Source organism: Strix aluco, chromosome 5 (assembly GCF_031877795.1).
Source record: "Strix aluco isolate bStrAlu1 chromosome 5, bStrAlu1.hap1, whole genome shotgun sequence".
Lineage (NCBI taxonomy): Eukaryota > Metazoa > Chordata > Aves > Strigiformes > Strigidae > Strix > Strix aluco.
In genome coordinates, this window is record NC_133935.1 from 48,381,854 (window position 1) to 48,400,585 (window position 18,732).

The following is an 18,732-nucleotide window of genomic DNA, read 5'->3' on the forward strand; positions in this document are numbered from 1 at the left end:
CAGGAAGGTTGAGCATGTAAATTCAGGACCCTTGAAGTGGAGGACAGGATGAAGTGGATACTGTAATGGACCTCAGTTTGAACCGTAGTGCCTTACAGCTGGGAGGGACTAGGACATACAAGGCCTTTGTGGAAGAAGCCATCAGATTTTGTATTTCTGCTGCTGAGACCAGAATTTGGCCCATAGCAGTTGAAGTTTTGGCCTTAGCTTTGAAAAATTGGTTGACAGTTTCTAAGTGAACTTAAGTCCAGGAAAAAAAGGGGAAGCTAACTGCAAATTGCAAGATGCATCCAAGAAGTGCATGGGGGAGATTTTGTCTACCCTAAGAAGGGTTCCCCATTTCTGATGTCAGAAACCAACAGTGAAAAAGTGAGTGGTTTCTGTGGGGAAGAGTAAAAATTTTCATTCTTTAAAATGAATTCCAGCCTTTGTAACAAGATACCTCCATCCCTGGATGTGTTTAAGGGTCGTTTAGATGAGATGTTGGGGGATATGGTGTAGGGGAGAACTTTGTAGAGTAGGGCTGATGGTTGGACTCAGTGATCCCAAGGGTCAGAATGATTCTGTGATTCTGTGATCCAGGTACTTCTACAATAGCTGTGCTGCGAGACAGGTTTTGCCAGTGAGCGGTTACGTCTTACCAGAAATAACCCACTTCAGAATTAATCTCTCAATCTCTGTATTTCAGTTCCCCAGAAAGTTTCTGAGCTGAAAGCCGGTGGTGGTGGCTGGCTGAGGTCTCTGCGAGTGAACTGGCTGCCCCCTGCGGGAGACTGGGAGAGGTACCGCCTGCTCCTGTGGAACAGCTCGGCCCTGGTGCTCAACACCACCCTCGAGAAGGACACCACCGAGTACCTCATCCGCGACGTGGGCCTCATCCCGGGGAGGCAGTACAACGTGGATGTCATTGTGGAGAGTGGCGATTTGCAGAGCAAGACTAGCTGCACGGGGAGAACAGGTCAGCATGCTCATCCAGGAAGTGTGAAAGTGAAAAATGTTCATCTGGGCTCTGCGGACAGAAAAAGCACTTGGGAATCCGCAGATGAATTTCACTATTAATACAGTAAAAAGGAGCTCCCTTGTAAACAACAGAAATAATTATTTTTAGCAGTCCTGTGAAAACTTCAAGGGTTATTTTTGTGGTAAAAGTTTTGTTAGTGAAAGTTTGGGTAATTTTATCACCATTCTGTCATGATTGAGGCATCAGACTACATGTACAACATTTCGCTGTTATATTTTTTAGCTGATTGTAGGCACCCTATATAGTTCTTAAAGAGAGCAATATAGATCCTCCTGCATTGTTCATCACTATTTCAGTGGCAAACTGATTTCCTTGCCAGCCTGTATAAAGAATATCAACGGCATTAACCAAAGCTGGCTGAGGTGTATCTTAGTATGCCTGTTCCATAACATCCCAGTTCTTGTTCCTGTGCTCCAGAAATAAAATGGGGTTAGTCTGTTCAAGTCAACCTTTCCAAAGGAAATCCATATACACTGCAGGGACATGAGTGGAATTCTTTTGCAGCATGTTAGTCAAAGCCACATCTAATTGCTTCAAACATGAGAAATAATTGCAGTATAATTGTTAATGTTTCTGCTCTATGAATGCAAAATAAGTGCAGTTCAGAGGAAAAGAACACTTGGAGGAAGAGTATCAGGCAACGCTCAAGCCTGAGCCTTATCTCACTGGAGAATGTGAGGTAAGATAGGGCCACCCTACTTCATCCTCATCCGTCCTTATGCCCGCCTTTCCTGTACACACTTACCTGTCATTCCCTGAGGGCTTAATTTTGTTCATTTTGCACAATGGCAAGACCAGTAGAAGCTACAGAACTGAAGCTTTCTCTTAACTTCTAGCCAGCTTGATCAGAGCAAGGCACATTCTCATCTTGCTTACTTTGATATACATTGCAAATAATTTAAGTTTATGGTGTTACTTTTAATTGACGCAGCTAAGCGATTAGAGCATGGTCCAATAAATAATATGCAGGCAGAGGGTGTGTTTGACCCACAGTCAGGTACATAATGTACCTGTTATGAAGCATAGGTATTAGGCCCTATTCTGACTTAATTTTCTCTTACATAAACCCATAGTCTTGGAAAATGAGTTGTATTTCAACATAACAGGGATAAAATCAGATGAGGAAACTACATTAGTTAACAGATGCCCTCTGTGCATGCATACACATGTACATACATGAACACACACAGAAATTCACTAATCAAATTGTTTCTTCTATGCCACCGTAAGTTTGAAGTGTCTCCCAACTTGACTGAGATACGAACCAGTGCAAAATCAATGTCGCTCTGACCTTATAATTTGCATCCTTGTTTGTTTCAGCTAAATTGGTGTAGATCTGTTTTATGGTATAGATGTTTTATGTCCCTGTCTAGCATGCACAGTTCAAGAGGAAACTCACTGACTTCACTGCATTTCCATTCATACTAAAATATATATCCTGACATAAGTTTAAACCTAAGATTACAGCCATAATGCATTGCTGAAGTCTGCTGCTACAGCCCTTTACTGGAAGAGTAGCACAAATGCTAGATTTGTAAGAAGGGCTTCCCAGAGACAGGTAAAGAATCTCCTCTTGATTATAAATACTTCGTTGCTGTCACATTTCAGCCTTACAGAACAGGTTCCTTACAGCAGCTTGAGATACGGCATGAGCATTCACTACAAAATCCTGTTCTCGTTGTGATATTTGTGTACTTACAGCTCCAGAGCCTGTTCTCCAGCTCCGTGTGAAGCATGCTAATGAATCTTCACTTAGTGTCATGTGGATGACCCCTGTTGCGGAATGGGACAGATACGTGGTTTCACTGGGAGACAGGGATCTTGCTGTCATTAAAAAAGGGCTCGCAAAAGAAGCTAAGGAATTCACATTCACTGACTTGGTACCTGGAAGAAAATACACAGCTACCGTCACTACCATTAGTGGGATTTTAAGCAACTGGACTTCAGTGGAAGGAAGAACAGGTATCATCCTGTCAAACTATTTTAATCTTTAGTTCTGTTAACCATTAACAACCTTCTTTGTTTTGTAGTCAACTGAATGAACTCAGTGTCTAAATCTCAACAGTCTTGAATTTACATTTGTTTTTTGAATAGAATATGTTTCTGAGTCTCTCATTTCTGACTGTCAATTATCCTGCAGTATTTATTTAAGGTTTTCTGGAAATGGATATGTAATTCCTGGCAAAACAGTTTTCTGAAATACTCTGTCATGTCTGATCAATCTATATTAGCACAAGATTCCATATAAGAACAATTTTCACTGGGTATCTTCAGGAAGGTCACTTCCTTGATTCAAAGCATTCATCATCTGGAAAAAAAAAAAACACACCACCACACAGAAAAATGTTGATTTAGAGGGAACATTCCAAGGTTGACAGACACAAAACATATGTGACCTTGAAAATGTATTTTGAATTGCTCTCTGCTTTTCTGATTCCAGAATCTGTATCTGTTACTTAGGATGATGACTGTGACACGAAGAAGGTCCCGTTCCCACCCCCTGCAGGGTGCTAATTTTGTGCACGTGTGCAAGTTTTAAACCATATGCGTTGCTTTACTCTGCTTGACTTATGCATTCTTCAGGGCAAGCAAAGTCTTAAAATGTAGCTCTGGTCTGGCACAGCACAGGGAAAAACAAGCTGCTAGTATATGAATCTAATCATGCCTATGGCTTGATAGTGGTCCTTACTTAAATGTTGTAACTCCTTCCAAGGCCTGAAAAGTTTGACTTAAACTTTCATTTCTGTGCTATGTGATTAGATAGCTGGGATTTCACTTCCTTCTGCCCCTTTAGGAGGCCTATTCAGGCATAAAGGTTACAGTGTCCCACTTCACTGGTATGAATCAATACTTGAAAACACATCAGGCAGGGCTAGTGTGTCAACATTGCATTCAAAGTGATAAAGAACGAATATCAGTGAATTTGAATGTAGGTCTTATTAAGCATTCCAAACCTCTGAATCTTCTTCGCCGTAGGACAGCTTACTAGGCTTGCAAAATATTGCTGTAAATGAGAGAAATAGGTCTATACATGCATCCCAGATTCATCAGGTTCTAGTGAAGCCTGAGGTATCACTAAAAATGACTTTAGCACAGAAATGTGGCACTTCAGTGTCTTGTTGGAGCTTACTACGTTATGACAGCATTATAAAACAGGTGGGATTTTTGATTTAGTTTTTTTATTAACATTACATTTTTCTCAGCTATGTGCCCAATTTTCTGACTTCTGTTAATGATTGCTAATCCAGTACTGTGTGTGCAAAAAAATTGATATAAAACAAGAAATAAAGCTTGCAATCACGTTTTGTAAAGTTAATGTTCTTTATTTCAGTTGTGCTTCATCGTGTAAGCAGAAATACTTAGAGAGAAGTAACTGTATTTCCTTGTTTGACCTAATATTGTCTAAAAAAAAAAGTATTTTGGGTAAAATTCATGCTAGATAGTACATTCCTTTTGTTCTTTCTTTTTCCTTTTTGGTTTGGCTAAGTTCATGAATTTATACTTAGATAAATGTTATGTTTCTTTAACAATTAATTCATCTTTTGGTGCTAGAAAAGTTAGTATCCTGCAGATCTTCTGACGTAAAAAGTAAAACCAAAACCATCCACCTCAGTTACCCCCAAAATTAAAGGGTCTGACACCTCTCTGAGGTATAGATGACTATGGCTGAGGTATTCATCAAACTAGTTTGCCATTTAATAGGAATGAGAGACAGGGAATAGGAGAGGAAAGGGAGAATGAAAGACACAGACGGTATTTGAAGTACTCATAAAAAACCCAAGTGATTTCCCAAATTGATGGCTTTTGTTTACTGGTATTTATAAAATGCCATCTCTTCCAGTTCTCTGATCTTAAATCATTTTGGTCTGACTGAGAAAAGCTGTGCTAAAGTGTGAAAGACCTTTCTGTGCCTTAGATAGTTTCCCATAGACCACATCCCATCAGACAGGAAGCAGTCCACAGTTAGATTATTTTTAGTCCTGTTGAGTCTGGCTGCAAATTGGAATGTTCTTTTGATGCACTTCCTCAGTGTGACTAAACTTGGGTTATTTGGGGGATTTTGTTTTGGTTTATTTTGTTTGTCCTCAGTAACATTATGACACTTTTCTTTGCAGTGCCAGCCCAAGTGACTGCTCTGACTGTGGCAAGTCAGGGATCAACCAACAGCTTGTTCACCAACTGGACAAGAGCACTGGGAGATGTAGACTCATACCAAGTGCTACTGATTTATGAGAATGTTGTCATTAAAAATGAGACTGTTCCCAGTGAAACCAACAGATATCACTTCTACCCCCTGAAACCTGGAGGACTCTATTCAGTTGTTGTCACCACTGTCAGTGGGGGGATATCTTCAAGGCAAACAATTGCAGAGGGGAGGACAGGTAAAAAGGACAATACTCCAGCATGTCTTTTCTCAGTTCCTAAAAGCTGAATTTATTGAAGAGAATGGTCTTGTGATTAAGCCACTGCACTGAGAATTCAGAAACACATGAGTTGACAAACCTGATCTCCTTCTATGACAGGGCGACCCACTTATTGGATGAGGGAAAGGCTGTGGATGTTGTCTACCTTGACTTTAGTAAGGCCTCTGACACCGTTTCCCACAGCATTCTCCTGGCAAAACTGGCTGCTCGTGGCTTGGATGGGCACACGCTTTGCTGGGTAAAAAACTGGCTGGATGGTCAGGCCCAAAGAGTTGTGGTGAATGGAGTTAAATCCAGTTGGCGGCCAGTCACGAGTGGTGTCCCCCAGGGCTCGGTTTTGGGGCCACTCCTGTTTAACATCTTTAGTGATGACCTAGACGAGGGGATCGAGTGCACCATCAGTAAATTTGCAGACGACACCAAGTTGGGTGGGAGTGTTGATCTGCTCGAGGGTAGGGAGGCTCTGCAGAGAGATCTGGACAGGCTGGAGCGATGGGCTCGGGCCAACTGTAGGAGTTTCAATAAGGCCAAATGCCGGGTGCTGCACTTGGGCCACAACAACCCCCAGCAGCGCTACAGGCTTGGGGAGGAGTGGCTGGAGAGCTGCCAGTCAGAGAGGGACCTGGGGGTGTTGATTGACAGCCGGCTGAACATGAGCCAGCAGTGTGCCCAGGTGGCCAAGAAGGCCAATGGCATCCTGGCTTGCATCAGAAATAGCGTGGCCAGAAGGGACAGGGGAGTGATCTTACCCCTGTACTGGTGAGGGTACGGCACTGGTGAGGCCACACCTCGATTGCTGTGTTCAGTTTTGGGCCCCTCATTACAAAAAGGACATTGAATTACTTGAGTGTGTCCAGAGAAGGGCAACGAAGCTGGTGAAGGGTCTGGAGCACATGTCGTACGAGGAGCGGCTGAGGGAACTGGGGTTGTTTAGTCTGGAGAAGAGGAGGCTGAGTGGAGACCTCATCGCCCTCTACAACTACCTGAAAGGAGGTTGCAGAGAGCTGGGGATGAGTCTCTTTAACCAAGTAATAAGCAATAGAACAAGAGGGGATGGCCTCAAGTTGCGCCAGGGAAGGTTTAGACTGGATATTAGGAAGCATTTCTTTACAGAAGGGGTTGTTAGGCGTTGGAATGGGCTGCCCAGGGAGGTGGTGGAGTCCCCATCCCTGGAGGTGTTTAAGAGTAGGGTTGACATAGCGCTGAGGGATATGGTGTAGTTGGGAACTGTTAATGTTGGGTTGATGGTTGGACTGGATGATCTTCAAGGTCTTTTCCAACCTAGACAATTCTGTGATTCTGTGAGTTTCAGCCATATAATTCCTGTATGTGGCCTCAGGCACACTGTGGGTCCAGATTCATGTTAACATAGCTTTAGGGAGCTAAATGCTCTACCTACCACAGGAACTATGTACAGCAGGATCACTCTGTAGTGAAGACAAAAATACGCCCTGAGAGTGATTACAGCTATGGTAGGTGAATCACTCCTTGGAAGGGACTTTCTTGTTCCATTGACTAGATGACAGCATAGGGTGATTGCTCCTTACGTAGGTATACAAATTATCTGCCTAAAGGTGGTGCGATGAATTTATGTCTCAGTCTCTTATGACCCATTCTTTTTCTCCAGTCCATTAAAGAATGTCCACCAGGGTTAATTACTCATTATGAGGCCCTTCTATACTGCATAGGACAGAATTTACTATTACATCAAATTCTGTAAGTTTAATGACTCATAAAATGTAATACCAGTCCTTCAGATACTTAGATAGAGGGAAAAACTGACAACACAGTGCAATTTCACCCTTTATGTGAATTTGGCAACAGCCAGGCATTCAGCAGTTTGCCTCAATGTTCTCCTTGAAAACAATTATTTTCGGGTTAAAAAATTAAAAAAAAAAAAAAGAAAAACAACTGGAGAAGAGTAACACTAAAAGGCTCAAAGTACCTAAACATATTTTGTAAAATCTTCTAATTTTTTTGACTCTGACAGCTGATAGCCAGCCCCTCTACTGAGGTAAGTCAGTTCAGTACGTCAGAGTCCAGTGAAAGTGTGGCAGTTCATTATGATTAAGGTCTGCTCCTGTAATAACTGATAGTTTTGTACCTGAGTGATGGTAGTTCTGGCAATGTGGAGCCTTTGAGCTCACCTTGCTGGCTTGAAAAACAAATTGCATTCATGTTTTGGCCACTAGGCGTCAGAGAACTCATTGTAAATGAAACACATTCTGCCATGGGCCTCAACTTCATACAAGCCTCAGTAGTTATTGCTATTACTGTTGAACGGCAATTTGAGAGGATAACTCATCTTTTGGGATTTTAGAAGTGCTGGGCTCATACCACCAAAGACAATTTCCTTTACTGTATTCAAAAAACTAGAGTGCTGCTGAGTGGGAGTCAGTGCAGAGCTGCTCAGGAGTCCCAGACTGCTTATTTTGCAGGGTGGCATTCCAGGCATTTTCACAACAATAGGAATTGGCTAGTTAAAGCTCTTTTGTTTCTTCCTCTTTGTTGCACAGTTCCTTCCAGCGTGACTGGAGTAACAGTAAATAACTCAGGTCGCAGTGACTACCTCAGTGTTTCTTGGCTGCCAGCTTCTGGAGATGTGGACAGTTATTTGGTAACACTCTCTCACAATGACCAGATTGTTCAGACTCTCACCATTTCCAAATCCTTCAGTGAATGCTCCTTCAGCAGCCTTACTCCTGGGACGCTTTACAATGTGATGATAACCACAAAGAGTGGGAAGTATGAAAATTATTCCTTCAGCCAGGAACGAACAGGTAAAGAGAGCCTCTGAGCAAATCAAGTCACCATAACCACTTTGTGTAGCCATTATCAATGAGCTTTCGATATCTGACCAAACTGGGATGAGTGAATAGGGGTTGGAGGGTCAAACCATAAAATTACAGCTTTACAGACTTAGCTTTATTCTTATGCCCCTACTGCTGCTTTATATCATAAAAAATTACTTCAGCATGAATAGAAGTCATGTGTCAGTCCTTGTGAGTGAGCAGAAATCATGTATCAGTTTTGGCTCAAATGCATTTTCCTGCCCTTAACCCCTCTACTTGGCTTTTCAAGTATATCCCGCAGAGCATCTCCCCAAAAAGTTACTCAAACACTGAAAGAATGGGATAGGACAGGCTAACTACTAAAATATTAGTCACATAAATGAGTAACACCCATGTCTTGGTTTTGGTCATGTAACACCCATGTCTATGGTTTTGGTCATGCAGTGTTCAAGGAGATTATAACAGGAATAGAGAAATTTCAGAGAAGGGTGGCAATAATGATAGAAACTTCCTCAAAGCTTAAAAAGACTTGAGACTTTACACTTGGTAAACCAGTAGAATAAAATAAAGATATTAAGGGGTGTTAAAACGACAAAAAATATCAAGTTGGTGCAATTTTAGTCTTCTCATGATGTAAGTGAAAATACAAGTGACAGCCATTTAAATGAGGAGAAGCAAATTCAGGATTAGTGTGAACCTGTGGAACTCACTGCTATAAGCAAAACTGACCAGGTTCCAAAAGACCAAAAATTGGAAAGCCAAACCATTGTCATATGACGTAAAGCAGCCTGGAAACTGCAGTTACTATTTTATAGAGAGTAGGGTATTGCTTAAATCCACATTGTGGTCTTTTTGCAACTTCCTCAGAAAAGCCTGGTAATTACCACAGATATAGTCCACTACAGCAACTCCTGTTTCTTCAGGAAGTTATTGCTTTCTAGATCTTTAATTGTATTTTTTCTTGCAGTCCCTTCAAGTGTTCAGGGACTTACTGTCAGCAATTCAGCCAGAAGTGACTACTTGAAGGTGTCCTGGTTACATGCCTCTGGATATTTTGATAATTATGAAGTAATCATCAAGAACAACAACGATTTCATCCAAACAAAAAGTGTCCCAAAGGATGAAAATGAATGTGTGTTCACTAATCTGGTCCCAGGGAGGCAGTACAGTGTCACGGTCAGTACACGGAGTGGGAAATACGAAACTAGTGAAAGGATCTATGGCAGAACAAGTAAGTAAACACCCTGGAAACATCCTGAGACACTCCAGGATTTTTTTCTATTTACCATACCTGGTCTCAAAACTCTGGTCTGATTTTAACATGGAATGTTGAGTGTGACTCTTTGAATGTGTGTCATTCCAAATATGGAAAGCATTATTTAGTTTATGATCAGTGTTTAAGTTACAGACATATAGAAAGTGAAAGAAGAGACCTGTGCTGTGAACTTGGAAAGCAAATCTTGAAACACGGAAAACAAAACTAGTTGTACCAATTTCCACATAAGCTTAGTATTTTAAACTGTGCCAGAATGTACAAGTCAGTTTTTTCTGGTTATGGAAATATGTAAGGAATAAGATAGGCTAGACCTCACTGTACTGAAATTACCCCAAGAACTGGAGTTGGAGATCATGGGGCAAGAGTGGTAAGGTGGCTAGTTGTGAGCCAGCAGAGGTCTGGATGCAATCTGCCTGTCCTCACCTAGCTCTACATGTAAGCTAATAAGCCATGCTAAGAAACCGAGTTTATTAACACCAATGTAGCACTGGGCAAAAATAACTGATTGGGAACTGCACAGTGTGGCGCTGCATCGCATAGATGGATTGCCTCAGGTCTCCACTAGCTCAGGCCTCTTTGCACCGCAGTTGTACATGCAGATCCTACTCAATTTTTATTGGCTATGCAAACTCCCTGCAGGGTCCGTTATTATTTGTTTATTGCTGATAGATTGTGGATTCCCTGTTCTGAAATGGGTCCTTCCAGTGCTAGATACGGTGCAAACTACAAACAGCAACCCTTGCAAATAAGTGCAATCTACTGCTTTTCCTGGGAAATTGAATAAAAAGTTTTAGCTCAGGAGCATGGCTTGAGAGCTGTTATCTTTTTACTGTCATCTGGTAATAAGTACTGAGAAGTTTCCTATCTTTCTTCTCACCTCTTCAGTGCCAGAGTCAGTGAAGGAACTGATTCTTAGTAACAGGAGCACAGAAGATCTGCAGGTAACTTGGTCAAAGGCTGAGGGGGATGTTGATAAATATGAGATTCAGCTCCTCTTCAATGATATGAAGATCTTCCCACCCATTTTCCTTGGGAACACCATTGAGGAGTATTGGTTCACAGCTCTGACTCCAGGACGTCTATACAAAATTCTTGTCTTGACCATCAGTGGAGATGCACAACGTGCTACTTTCATAGAAGGCCTGACAAGTAAGAAATAAAGTGGTATTTAATATGTGTTGAGGCTTCTCTAGAGGAAAAAATGAAGCACAAAAAATCGTATTTGACCTCCTGTAACACTGGCACAAAGACAGCAGATCTCATTGAAAATCACGCTAGTACTTCAGCCAACTTGATCTGTGCTTAATAAACAAATGTCATGGTTACCAATATTTGATTGTTGGCAGATAATCTGATTTGTTGCATAGGAATGGTACTGAAATGTCAGTGTTTGGGTTTCTGTTATTCCTATGCATGCCAGTTGTTTGCTCAGTATCTCTAGCTAAATCACTGAAGCTATTTTATGCCTCTGTTTACCCACCTGAAATGATTGGGTGAGATTATAACTGCAAAATGGCTAACTAAGTGTACATAAAGAGCTTTGATTTTCTGAGATGTTTCTAAAGCATAATTTGGAGAAGAGGGAGGTTATCCAGGTAAAAGACCATAGAAACTTTCTTCTGTTAACCTACATTTTCTTTACTTTCCTGTAAACACATAGAATTGCTTTTCTAAAATGGCACAATCCTACAGAAATGTCTTCAGCTTTACTTGTGTTTATCCATGAGTGAAATTACTTGTACCTGTAAATGCTCTTTGTCCTTTGAATCATTTGCTGTGGCCATAAAAAAGTAGGAATTAAAAAGTCTGAATCAAACAGGCAATTTGTGAGCAGGTGTCTTTGTGTGCCCTTTTTTTTCCAGTTCCAAGTGTGGTCAGGAACATTCATGTGTCACCTAATGGCATGACAAACAGCCTGAAAGTGAGCTGGACTCCTGGAGGTGGAGATGTTGACTCCTACACAGTGACTATATTTCAGCAAAACCATCAGCTTGATTCTCAGAGTGTCTCCAAACACGTCTCTGAGCACATGTTTCACAAGTTGGAAGCTGGGGAGCAGTACCGGGTGGTGGTGCAATCTAACAGTGGCACCTTGCACAACAGCTTAGCAGCTTTTGGGAGAACAAGTACGTTTCTTTTGAGACAAGGAGCACGTCGCATTATGCCTTCCCAGAAGCTGACCCTTATTTAATAGTGTTTATGAATGTACCACTGGATATGGGGACACCCAGACTCATGAGAAGTTTTTATATCAAAGAGCATGAGTCCTCACTCTTGCAAACAGTTAGGCATGGCTCTGTTAATACCAGTGAGATCTGTCATGTGAGTAGCATTACTTGGGTGAATGTGTGTGGAATTCAAGTCCCCAGCCTAAAGAGTGCCTTCATAGGGTGAATGCAGTTGCATCCCTCCCCAGTCCTGTGCCTGTACCAATCCAACGCATACATCTGCAGGGCCTCATGTAGTCAAATACTATGTTCTAGCAGAGCCCATTGCATGGTCAAGGCTTGTTAGACAATGTATTGCCCCAATATACTGCATGTTGGAACACACAAAACAGTGGAATGCCTTGTTTTTAATCCCCTGCATGTATTTGCTGTGGCCTGCAACAGCTGCCGGCTAACATTTTCTATTCTGTGCCACAATTTTGCACCAGTTTACCACTTTATTTTTCAGTTCTTTTCACATATCTTTCTTAAGTGTTTCAGTCAGTTCATCTGACTCTCCTTCTCCCTCTTTTCATGATAACTTATATATATATATCTATTGCTTCTCCGTGCTCAATTCAGATTTCCATGATGCTCTGTAACTTCATCTGATTGTGTTTATGTCTAGGAATTATTTGCTTGGGTAGACGCATGTACAGACATTCCTTTTCCCACAGCTGGACACGCAAATGTATAAAGATATTTTCTATTAATTACTGTATTCACAGTTGTGTATTGAATGGTACATATTTCACCTGGTAATGTCCTGCCTTTAATTGTTGCTTCCAGTTCCAGCCTCTGTCCAGGAACTACTAGCCCATCATGCTTACAGCAGTCATTCATTGTTAGTAACCTGGCAGAAAGCTCCTGGTGTAGCTGAAAGATATGACATTCTGCTCTTGAACGAGCAAGGAATCCTCCTGAGCAACAAATCAGAGCCAGCTACTGCCAAACAGCACAAATTTGAAGATTTATTAGCTGGCAAGAAGTATAAAATACAAGTTTTGACAGTCAGTGGAGGCCTCTTCAGTAAACGAGCAGAAACTGTTGGTCGAACAGGTAATTAGAACATCTTGGTTTATTTATAGTTCCCTCAGTCAGATCTCATTGAATATATGAATCATCTGTATATCTTGATTCTGGAAAGATTCTAGTTGGAACAGGCTCCAGATATTTATGCATTATTTTTCCTGATATGTGCTTGGTATGTGAATCTAAAATCTGTTAGCATAATAATGTGGCCATGGTTCATAATAAGGATATTAAACTGAAGTGCTGAGTGCTTCCCTCAGTCTGTCTGTTATGGAACTACCCAAATGCTTTATTGTCATCAAGCTTTTAATTCACAGTCTCAGGGCTCTTAGTGCAGGATTTGATGTGAATACAGACCTCTAAACTTAGAGCCAAGTCTTGCAGTCTTCACTCAAAGCTCCTTGTAGAAACTGACAGACAGTTCCATGTAAGCACGGACTGGAGAACCAGGCCTGCTGGGACATACAAACTTTGTATTGGTGAGACTCAGTGGCACCTCATAAATGTTTTTCCCTTGCTTCTGAAAGTTGCTGTTGACATTACTTAGCTACTTGTGGCTTAATTGAAATGTGTTCCAGCCATAAGTTGTTACTTTATTAAAGGTTCAGCTTAGTGGCTAGACACCTTGATATTTACTCTTGCATTTATCCTTCTTTACAGTTCCAGCAGCTGTCACAAATCTGAAGGTCACAGAGAACACCACTGACCGACTGTCCTTCAGCTGGACCACCTCGCAAGGGGAACTTGATTCATATGACATCTTCCTATACAACCCAGACAAGTCCCTTCATGCCAGGATTTCAGGAGAGCAGCACCTCCATCAGTGTTCATTCCAGAACTTGCGGCAAGGCAGGATGTATCGAATGGTGATTGTTACCCACAGTGGAGACCTCACTAACGAGTCTTCTGTCTTTGGAAGAACAGGCAAGAATGTCTAAGAAAACCATCTGTCTCTAGTGTGGTGCTCATGGGGGACACCAGTGAGCTGGTCTGAGTCTGATGCTCATGCTAAATCAGAACAACTATGAGAAATATCAAAATTAGCTCTTATACATGAAAAGCATTAGACTAGTAAGAAGGTAAATTCTGAATGATGTGATTAGAAGAGGTAAAATGAAGCAAAGACCTTTACAATAGTTTCCAGGTACTCAGGTTGGGAGGACAATGTATGCTGCTTAAGCCTTAAAGCAAAACAGCTGTCTCCCATCCTAAAAGCAATATTCGTCTATGAGTGCAAAAGACAAAAAGTCAAAGCAAGTAGGTTTAATGGGGTAGACAGTATACCAGAGAAATAAAACTTGTTTCCCATGGGGAGCTCTGGCTGCAGTTCTATGTTTGTTCAGCCACATGTGGGAAGCAGAGTTTCCTAAGCAGCTCTAGCAGCCCTGACACTCTTGTGAAACCTTTCTTTATCCTCTGAGGCACCATATAGTAAACCCTGTGTAGGACTGCCTCTGGACAGTGGTGCACTTTCTTCAGCTACCTCAGAATTGGATGTTTCCAGACACTGACTGCAAAAAAGTTGTTTAACATTTGCAAAACTATCTATTATAAACATTTCAGCCTCTTTTCAGGACAGTGGCAGTTCAAAATAAGGAAGGAAACTATTGAGATATACTTCCTGATGCTTCCTGGCTTTTTGGCCAGCTGTGGTGGCTGTCTAGTTTATTACATGACTGTCATTACAGGATAAGCGTAAGGTCTGATTGACCTTGTTGCTTCTCCTCACCCTAAGGATGTTCTACATAAAGTAATATTTATCCCCTTTTTTCAGTACCAGCCCCAGTTGTTGGTCTCAAAGCATCCAACCGAAACATGACAGACAGTCTGTGGTTCACCTGGGGTCCAGCAGCAGGAGATGTTGACTTCTATGAGCTGAATCTTTACAACCCAAATGGGACACAGAAGGAAACATGGAACAGGAAAGACCTGAAAGAGTGGCATTTCCAGGGGCTCATTCCTGGCAGAAAGTACACTCTGGTTGTGGTGACTCACAGCGGTGACCTGACCAACACAGCAAACGCTGAAGGAAGAACAGGTAAAAGACACAAAAGCTTTGGGATTTTTCTTTAGACCCATCTGTCAGAATTCGTATTAGTTCTCAACTATTCAACAGACTTATTCTGAAGGAGGATTTATTGTAAGAGTCACTGAAAGTGTGAAGATAAAGGGTATCCTTAAGGGTATTAAACCAATGTAGTGTGATTTTGTTCAGCACTGTTCTTCTTTCAAAGGCTCAGGAATACGTAATGTCTGTGAAAGTCACTACCATCAACACACATGCAGTAACTGGCTGTGTACACGGGATAATATAAACCACTTTGTGATGCATGAAGAAAGTAATATATGTTTCATCTTGTGTAAAAATTTGTTAAGAATCTCTTTTTTTTTTCCTTTTTCCCCCTTTCTGTGTAGCACCTAGCCCTCCTAACACTGTATCATTTACTGATGTTGCAAACACTTCTTTATCAATCACTTGGCTGGGTCCTCCAGACTGGACAGACTATGATGATTTTGAGTTGCAGTGGCTTCCAAAGGATCCCCTCACAGTATTCAATCCCTACAGCAGCAGCAAATCTAAAGTACGCATCATCTATGGCCTGCGACCAGGAAGACTCTATGAGTTCAGTGTCAGAACTGTCAGTGGCGACAGCTGGAAGACATACAGTCAGTCACAGTCTGCAAGTGTGAGAACAAGTAAGTAACAATTTCCATTGCATTTTAACACTCAGTTGGAGAAGATGCAAAACTGTTAAATCTTACCAATTCGTTTCACAGTCAGTAATTTCCATTAATAAATGCATGAATGACAGCAATGAATTCAGCTAGATTCTAAGCCCTTGCTGTGTGCAAGGTCAACTGTTTAAAGATTGAAAATGAACATGTATTTACAATCTTCACATCCAGAGAGGGGCTGTTTGGTCGCAGAGCCTGAATCAATCAGCTTCAGGGGTAAAATAAGGCTGAATATCCAGACTTCTCTGACAGGAGGATATTGAAATAATCAAAATCTTTCTGAACAATCGGACAGGAAGGTTGAATGAAACCCTGCAATACTAGATTTGAAACTGGAACCAGAGTGTTTCACTGCTCTGTCCATGTTTCAGTCTGTGTCTGTGGATCCACATCATCTCTAACTGTCTCTACCAACCTCAGTAGTAGGCTGATTTGAAAAAGTGACCTGAAATTGTAAAAATAACTGAGCGTTGGCAAACCTTCATGTCACTCAGGGTGGGATTCAGCTCCAAATTGACAACTGTATTTAGTAAGCTGAATTGCTCTTTAGAATTCATTTGGCATATTGATTAAAATAAAAGCATAGCTACCTCTTTCACCTGTATTTAATCACTTAAACGTAGATGTCTGCCACCTGAAAGGGAAATCCCATCTTTGTTACATGTCACATGTTATAAACGCTACTCCAGTATTACATGGATAAAGCATACTTCTGTGGTGTGTTTTAGTAATATGGACACACCGCATGCTACCTAGGAAACCAGCTCAGTCATGAGATGACAGTATCAGTACTGACTGATACTGTTGACCACATGTAACTTCCAAATAAGTTGTAACAGAGTTCTAGAAATCCATTGTTTTGCAGTATTGCTGTTCTTGTTGAGACTTCAGCAAGTAGTTTTGTTTGCTTGTTTTCACAAATAATTACTGAATCTTCACAAACTTGATGAGGCTGATGTCACTAGATCTGATTTCAGATGTCTGAAATGAGTTAATTAACTGACAGCCTTGCCTAATAATCAGGCAGTCCACATTTGCAGGAGAGGTGGGAATTCTGGCTCCCAGCCTCCTGCTGTGATCAAACGGTTGATGTAGAATCTAGAGGCTGTAGGGTGAGCAGAGAGTGTATGATGTCTGTCCCTTTTCCCACTGAGCTTCAACTTCTCAACATTCCTCTAGAACCAGACAAGATACAAAGTCTTCACTGTCGGCCCCAGACCTCTACTGCCATTGCATGTTCCTGGACTCCTCCTGATTCTGACTTTGATGGATATAGCGTCGAATGCAAAAAAATGGACACTCGCGAAGTGGAATTTTCTAAAAGGATAGAAAAAGACAAATCTCTGCTTAGTATCATGACCCTTGTTCCTCACAAGCGGTATCTGGTGTCCATCAAGGTGCATTCTGCAGACATGACGAGTGAAGTAGTTGAAGACAGCACCATCACAATGATTGACCGTAAGTGGAATTCAGAGTTGTCATGAAGGGAGGCGGTGAGCAGCAATAAGCAATTGCGTATGTTGGTTAGACAGCAAAAGAAGTTCTGAACTCCATAATCGCCAATGTATGGCACTTGTAATCTGCTGGCCAAAATAGAGTGAACCTGTCCTTTGGTCCCGTTGTGACAAACAGTGCGAGATTATAACTATATTGCCTCTCATTACATTGCCAGACCTGCTTATTTGGCTCATTCATGAAATACACCCTAAGAAACATGAAAAATTATTGTGTCATTCGGATGTTCAGCACCAAAGATGTCCTCATCATCACATACCTTTAGTTATCTTCATGGTTGCTGTTTGGCTTCGTGTGCCTGGCTGTTTCCCCTCACAGATGGTAGCCATCCTCAGCACAAATATCCATCAGTAAGAATGGATTGTGGCACTGGGTCCACTTAGGGCTTTCTGTGCACTCTTCTGAGGTGCTACCTGACCAAATCACCTGTAGGAGTTATACCTGAGGGAGGATCACAGATTTCCGTAGCATGTGCTTTGAAACAGCTTCTTCAATTTCTTCACTCGTAGGCTGCTGAGTGGAGGGTAGTGGTAGCATCTGCGGGTGCCTCTGCACAGCCAGGCATCACCACGGTCAACAACCTGCCATTGCTGGCCCTAGAGCTGCTCCAATTTTTGCAGTACCTCTGGATTCAGTGGCACAGCACAACATAGAGGCCTGAACCAGTCCAGGGCTAAACTTCTCAAAAAGGACAGGATGACCAGGAGGTCTGTAGTCAGTCATGCCTCTATAGCTGCTTATTAAAAGCCACATTTGTATGAAATGCTAGATCATAAAAATTATGTTTGGTTTGGGAGCTAGTGAACTAAGCTACAGAGTTCAGTCATCAACCCACCTTCTTCCTTCCCCCATCAATTGCCTTTTAATTGCAACCATGTCATCTCCTTCCTGTACCACAAAGGATGCTACAAGTTCAGATATAGTAAGAACTAGCTACTCATGTCACAAGAAGTAAGACTGAGTCCTATTTGCACAAGAAGTAAGACTGAGTCCTATTTGAAGGTCACCTGTTTCATATTCATTCTTATTTGTTTTGAACAGTGCTGCTCTCCCAGACTCTGGTTAACACTGGAGGCCCTACGTCAAGAGAACACAAAAAAATTGCAGCTAGGCTTTGTAGTTCTAAGAGGTTTAGCTAAACAACGTATAAATGTGTGAATTATTGCTTCTTTTTGCAATCTAAAACCTTTTTGAAGTTTAGCCACCTGCTTACATACTTGATATGTTTCCCATACATGCAATATAGTTTCAGTAATACAAATTTTTAAAAGATTCAGAAATGTAGATCCTTAAAATCCCCACTTTTGCTGCACTGGTCCTCTGAAGGTTTTTCCATATGTACTTCACTTTCCAGTTTACTTCGGCTGTGTCACTGTTCAAGGTATAGCTTTCTATCATACGAAGAGCATTTCCTATGGAAATTCTGCAATCAGTCTGGAAAATGGAACTCTGTAGTTGAATGCTGTGTCTGACTGACTCAGGACTGTTCCTCTGGAAAAGCAAGCAGAAATTTAGATGCTTAAAATAGGTAACTTCCTGTAGTGAGTGTGCTAAGTGGCCTCCAAATACCTGGCTTAAACTTGTGTCATTTTTAGCAGTTACAATTTCTGATTTCATAGATTTAGCGAGACTTTAATGCATTTCCATGTGAGCTTCTGTAGGAATTCCTGCTGAGGAGCTGCCACTGTTACTGTGGTTAACTCACTGCTGGCTTGTTTCATCCTTTGGC

The 18,732-nt window shown here is 41.6% G+C and overlaps 1 protein-coding gene across 3 annotated transcripts in view; it reads left to right on the plus strand.

Annotated features, from left to right (window-relative positions):
- Positions 1–18,732, plus strand: part of PTPRB (protein tyrosine phosphatase receptor type B) — a 66,374-nt gene that overhangs the window by 27,954 nt on the left and 19,688 nt on the right. For 2 of the 3 annotated variants that reach the window (XM_074827241.1, XM_074827243.1), the window contains 12 exons: positions 689–958; positions 2,723–2,983; positions 5,137–5,403; positions 7,962–8,225; positions 9,205–9,468; positions 10,399–10,662; positions 11,376–11,639; positions 12,510–12,779; positions 13,413–13,676; positions 14,527–14,790; positions 15,168–15,449; positions 16,668–16,946. In XM_074827241.1, coding sequence (XP_074683342.1) covers positions 689–958; positions 2,723–2,983; positions 5,137–5,403; positions 7,962–8,225; positions 9,205–9,468; positions 10,399–10,662; positions 11,376–11,639; positions 12,510–12,779; positions 13,413–13,676; positions 14,527–14,790; positions 15,168–15,449; positions 16,668–16,946 — 3,213 coding nt within the window. The remainder of the gene's footprint in view (positions 1–688; positions 959–2,722; positions 2,984–5,136; positions 5,404–7,961; positions 8,226–9,204; positions 9,469–10,398; positions 10,663–11,375; positions 11,640–12,509; positions 12,780–13,412; positions 13,677–14,526; positions 14,791–15,167; positions 15,450–16,667; positions 16,947–18,732) is intronic. The other variant, XM_074827242.1, reaches the window with a different exon arrangement.